Raw genomic sequence first — 6,079 nt, forward strand, 5'->3', positions numbered from 1 at the left:
ATTCGGAACTGGAATAAAGCTTCCCGTTGCCGGGGGACAGGGACGAAAATTTGTGTCGCCGAGATTTCCATGAACGTAGGAGAGCATAGCGATTGCAGCGTCGCCTGGCGGCGAGAATGAGAAAGAAGAAAAGAAAAAAAAACCGTACGTACGCTTAGAATATTTTAGAAAACTGGTCGGACTTTGGAGATGATAGCGACTTTGGAATTTTTAAATCAGTTCGACCTTGTTATTAATTGCGAGGATGTTTCGAACGATGTGAAGCTAGCGAGTTGTGTCATTCAAGTATTGAACGGTTCGTTAATAATGCAAAAGAGCGTGTGCAGCTGTGCATTATGGATATAATAATCCAACTGCTTAAGACTTAATTAGCGACGTAAAACATAATCAAATATTAATCAAACAATATTGATGCACGTGGTGAAATAATATTCGAAATTTTGTTTGTCTTTCTTCCAAAATACCATGATCTAACGTCTCTACGTATATTTGCTTCAAATATTTTCCCAGTTTACAGAAATTAATCTCTGACTTTGCTAAAACATGAAAACTAAATACCAAATTCACTAGAAGCAATTAACTAGTTGGTAAATTTTTACCAACTAAATTTCAATGAAACTGAGAAACAAAAAAATCGAAATTCTTCTGTGACGAAATTCCGAGATGTCGGAACATTTTTTTCTTTATTCACGTCAGCCGGTGAGGCAAGAGAAATTCCTCGAGGATGTTTCGCTACCATATTCAGGCACTCTTCCGTGTTCTCGAGACAGCCAATCGACGTTTTCAGCCGAAGACAGTATTTGCGCAGCTAGTCGACAACAGTGGTAAGAAAACGTCGACAGGTTGTTATTGGAACCGCGGGAATAAGATATCTTCCAGCGAATAAGGTGAAAGAGAAGAAGACTTTCTCTCGCTCGATATTGTGAATAGTAGGGGTTTAACCTCTCTGGTGGCGGCTCGAACGTGCTCGCACTGTCGATGAAAAATTTTCGAATCGTCAGCGCTTTTTTCGCCCTTTCTCTCTGGTTATATAAAAATCCTCCCTTTGCAATGATTTCAGAGACTGATTCCAACTGTAGCGTCGTTTTGCAATGACGAATTTTCGCATTTTCGTCGAATACTGTCGATGAATTTCCTGTTTTCAATTCGAGTCGAGACGACTCTGTGTGTGTGTGTGTGTGTGTACTCTGTTATCGCAACGATAATTTTCGTTATTAGCAACTGCGCCCGATAAATGCAATTATTAATTAAACCAGCGTCTAATAAACCGTACATCTATTGGGGGCAAACTACGTCCCGAGTACTTCCGGTCGACTACACCTACAATTTCCGGTCTCTTCCTCCATGAACAAATAGAAGCCTGCGGTTTCGCATCGGATCGGATATTAATAATTTCCACCGAACGATTTAGTCAGTCGATCAAGTTGTTTTCGAATTTCGCAGACGTGAAGACATCAAGAGTCTGCTCTAATTAATAAAATTTGAATTATTAATTGCCTGAGAATTATTAGAAATTATAGAAATACACGATGATCATTGGAAGCTCAAGTTTATCCAAAAGTACATCTAGTCCAAGAAGAAGAGTTCTTAAAAGATTTAAAATTTTCCACAATTAGAAGTCAAAGTATATATTTCGAAGTATCCGAGGAGGATAATTCCCAAAATGATATGCAATATTTTATGCGTACGTAAAATTCCCGTTTGAAATTCAATTAAGTGGCAAAAGTCTCGAAACAAATTTCAGTCGCGTCGGGGAAAAGAAAAAAAGAAGGCGAGATCGATGAATTTCACGGATATTCATCAAACAGAGAAAAACAGGCCGCGTGTCCTCGACATCCGGGACAAAAGACTGCGTTCGCAGGGAAATAGTCACGCGATACATCGTAACCTTCGTGGCCCGGATGAACTTTTAAAATTCCACGGTTGTGTACGTCGAAATCCGGGACGGTTCCCTCAAGGATCGAATTATGGGCGTGCAAAATTCCAAGAGGTTAGTGCTTGTATTTCCGCTTCACACGTAATTCTCGTCTAGACGTGTGCACGCAGGAAAAATGGTAAGAGAATGCGGAATAATATTTTCTAAAGTAGAATTTTGACTTGTTAAAGTAGGATCTTTAATGTACGCATGGGATGAACTGTGATATTAGAATGACATTAATGTGAGGAAAAGTATATATAATCTTCGTAGGTTACTCTTTGTTGAAACAAATTTTTTTCAATTTGTTAAAATAAATAGAATTTTAATTTTTAATGCACGCACGGATAACCATTGATTAGTTGATATTAATAAAAAAAATTTTACTGTTTTTTGCAAGAAGAAATCCAATCATATTTGGACAAATTTGGCAGTTTTGATGCGAATAAATACATTTTTAGCAATCACAGAGAATTATACGAACATTATACTAATTAATAATATTAATATAATATTATATTAATAATAATAATAATATTATTATATTATATATTTATCTGGGAACGATATTTCTTTCATTATTTGGCAAGAGTTTCGGTATGTATGGAATTTTAAATAGAACACGTTAATTATTTCATTCCTTCGAAAATTGTACATGAAATTACTGACTATTCATTCTTTGCATTTTCACGGTGGAGCACGGACGAAACTTTTCCACGAAACGTAGTAACGAACAAAATTATTAAATACGACTCGACGAAACGGTACACATTTATTAAACTTGCGAATAAAATGAGGAATATAATGTGCAGGTCAGATAACCTCAAACGAAATTCCATTAGCAAGATAAAATTCCCTAGATTCTAGTGTCAATATATATACGCGCGTACTGAACAAATTCGCAGCGTTGATTTATTCAGAAATGAAACTTTGAAACTTTGAAAACGGACTATCGTTTCATATTTTCGGCACGTCGTTTTATGTAAATTTGCATTATCCCGGTTTCTTAAAAAAAAAAAAAAAGAGGGACCACGATTTAATTTTATACGGTTTGATTATATTACAGATATTAATTTATCGTTCAACAACATCATTTATTTATTATTAGATACGTCGATGTACCTACTGCCAATACATTTATCAGTCATAACTGTGACACAACGTCACATCAACGAATCAGCATATCAATATTGTGTCTATAGAGAGAATAAATCTCTAAGAGATAAATGTACAAACTTTTCATTTATAAATCGTTCATTTGCATACCGATAGGCAAAACCCTAGAAATCTTAGATCCTTTTGTTTCAATATTTTACATAAATATGATGAATCAAGTAATATAAATTATTATAATAATAATAATTTTTTATAAATTTTCATACTTGTAACAGAGATAAAAAAAAAAGTATAAATTTCATTTATCAAAATTGGAATTTTTTCCAATTCTACGTACATATTTAACTTGAAAATGTTCCATCACCTGTGAAATGATCATTGTTAAAAAAAGAAACAATTTACGCACAAAAGTATCAATTAACGTTAAATGGGCGATAATTTCGACATGAAAAATATCTACCAATAGAGCAGACAGATAAAAATTTCCCGCATCATTTAATACACGGATAGCCAGAGGCAAGTGCATTTCATCAAAGCCAAAGCGGAAGCTAAATACATGACATCGATTATCTGGTCAAACTTACGTTTGAAAAACGCGATTCGCGCTAATAATATATCGCCAATAACGTCTGAAAATGTTGAAATTAATGAAAATACATCCTAGTTAATCATTTTTTAATGCAGCACAGGCTGAAAATTTCTGCAAAATTAAATAATTTAATCTGAAATCGAAAATTTCCTCCGGTCAAATGTTCGATCGGAGATTGTAAAAATATATTTTAACTAAAAAAATAGAATAAATTTATATACAGATATTATACTCTGCAATTACTAAAATTCTCTATTTAATTTCATTGCAAACTACAAAATACTATATTTAAAATTCCCGAGTCCTATACTTATAAAAATGCTATATTTAATTTCGACTTCTGAACTTCTCGAACTTGAAAATTCTTCATATTACAGAATGTTGGAGTCGTGCGTTCGGTTAGCATTTAATTTGCAAATTTCCATTAAGAGCCAGTGACTTATCGTTTCATGATTAATATATTTAACCTTGACGTTTTTTTTTTTTTTTCTTTTTTTCTTTTAACACCCTGTACATGGCGTCATTGGCCCCATTAGCGACAACGCCGTTCAGAACAGTTTAACGTTTCCTTGAGTGAGAATCATACTCCATTTCGTTGGACGTTACGTGATAAATTGTCGGGGATTCGCCGACGTGAAACGACGACGCTCGATTTTTCGCCGCGTAAGTGATTCCAAATATTCGTCGAGTTTGGTAAATGGATCTGGCTCTGAGCTGTCACTCCGGCGAATTAGAATTATTACGATTCCACCGTCGAAGAGAAATCGATTTTGCGGCTCGATTTAAGACGAGTTTTGACGTAAGTCACTCGAGCACAAAAGAGCGCTGTATTACGTTATTTGCAGAGTGGCCAGATGGATAAATGGGCTTGAGAAAGTTGAATTGCGGAGTTGTCACATACCAAGAATATTGAAACTTAAGAAAATTGAGAATTGGGGGGGGAATAATACTCTGAATTTTTAATTTCTCGAATCGATCTTTACGACGATCAGAACAAAGAGAAAATATATGTGAACAATTTCGTGGAAATTTTCAAGATAACAAGAGTAACGTGTAGAATTCTAAAATTCTACTAAATTGACTGTTCGTGTCACAATTCTGGCGGGATAGGCAGCCATCTTACTCGAAGTTTCTCGATAAGGAAAAATAATAGATCCAGCCAGAAAAAAATGGAAAAGACGTATTTCTTGGTTATTCTCGCTATGTGTCTTCTAAATCTTCATCAACTGATTCAGGTTAGTTTGCGTTCAACGTGCGAGCAACACTGAACCGGGTCAGTTGAACTTAAACGAAATCAACTATTGGCCAAGTTATTTAAATTGACTGATTGCCCTCGTTTAAAATTAGCCGCTTGAAAGTAGAAGTCAGAGTTAGACGTATGTTCTTTCGAATTTTATTCACAGTTTTCACAATTTTCGTGCATTTTATCACATCGTTTCATCTTCCTCGCTGTACTGACTCCAGGCCTGGCAATCTCTTCCCCCTCGGTCCATAGATCATAACTGCGAAAACGACTTGGAATTAATCACCTCTCCCTCCAATTTAATGATTAATTAACGCAACGAGGGTATACAAAGAATATTAATAAATCCAGATACTTACATGATGATGATGATGATGCGCGTGATGATTCAACAAAGGAGCCGCTTGCGAGTTCCTTCTCTTGTATTCCAGAATACTCGCGGCAGGCTCCATTAGAACAACCGAGCTCAGGGCAGGTATCCGCTGCTTGGTGCAACTGCATTGCATCACACTCTGTTGACACTGATTACACTGAGGCACCTTGACGTAGGCCACTGGCTCAGGCTCAGCCACCACCATGACAGGCTTAGGGAACAGAGGTTCCTCCTTGGGGAGCACAATCTTCTCCGGCTTAGGATCATTCTTCACGATCTTCTCCTTGATGACAGTTTCGACGACCGGTTTCGCCGCCTCCCTCGGTGGTTGGATGATGTTGACGTTCGTTTGAGACGGCAGATAAACTTGGGGCGGCTGAATCACTTTCACAGTGGGTTGAACAGGTGGTTGGATCAACTTCATACACGCCTGAGAAGGTTGGATCACGCTCATCTGAATTTGCTGGGGGACCTGCTGGATGCTGACGGCTTGGACTTGTTGTTGTTGCTGTTGTGGAACAGCCTGGAAGTTATACGTCTGAAGTCTCTGAGCCACCGGTTGGATGTTCAACGTTTGAACGGGCTGTGAGACAGTTTGGATGCCGCCTGACTGCACTTGAGGCACCAGGCTACCGGATTCCAGACATATGGTCGATTTCTTCGGTCTGACTTGGTCCTCTCCTTCTGTCTCGTCGACCTTCGGCTCTTCTTGGCCCTCGTTCAGGGATACCTCGTCCGTGAGTTTCGTTGGAACCGCCTGAGTCAGAGCTAGACCCACGAGAAGCAGAAAGAAACCGAGTTCGTTGGTGTTCATTTCTTAGGTTGGATCGTTCCTCGATGTTC

At 37.5% G+C, this 6,079-nt stretch overlaps 1 protein-coding gene across 2 annotated transcripts; it reads right to left on the minus strand.

Moving 5' to 3' along the window:
* Window positions 1-5,024: 5,024 nt before the first annotated feature.
* On the minus strand, window positions 5,025-6,079 carry LOC122531299. 2 transcript variants are annotated; one of them, XM_043659102.1, is made up of 3 exons: window positions 5,793-6,079; window positions 5,223-5,708; window positions 5,025-5,122 (listed from the first exon to the last, which is right to left on the minus strand). In XM_043659102.1, the coding sequence occupies exons 1-3, from the start codon at window positions 6,048-6,050 to the stop codon at window positions 5,117-5,119; spliced, it is 750 nt and encodes a 249-aa protein (XP_043515037.1). In that variant the 5' UTR covers window positions 6,051-6,079; the 3' UTR covers window positions 5,025-5,116. The 2 variants fall into 2 exon arrangements, with proteins under 2 accessions (XP_043515037.1, XP_043515036.1); XM_043659101.1 differs by having other exon boundaries at window positions 5,032-5,122; window positions 5,223-6,079.

Source organism: Frieseomelitta varia, unplaced genomic scaffold, assembly GCF_011392965.1.
Source record: "Frieseomelitta varia isolate USP_RPSP 00005682 unplaced genomic scaffold, Fvar_1.2 scaffold_384, whole genome shotgun sequence".
Taxonomy (NCBI): Eukaryota; Metazoa; Arthropoda; class Insecta; order Hymenoptera; family Apidae; genus Frieseomelitta; species Frieseomelitta varia.

Excerpts from the sequence above, each read along its gene's own strand:
- LOC122531299 (XM_043659101.1), bottom strand. The coding sequence starts at position 6,050 with ATGAACACCAACGAACTCGGTTTCTTTCTGCTTCTCGTGGGTCTAGCT.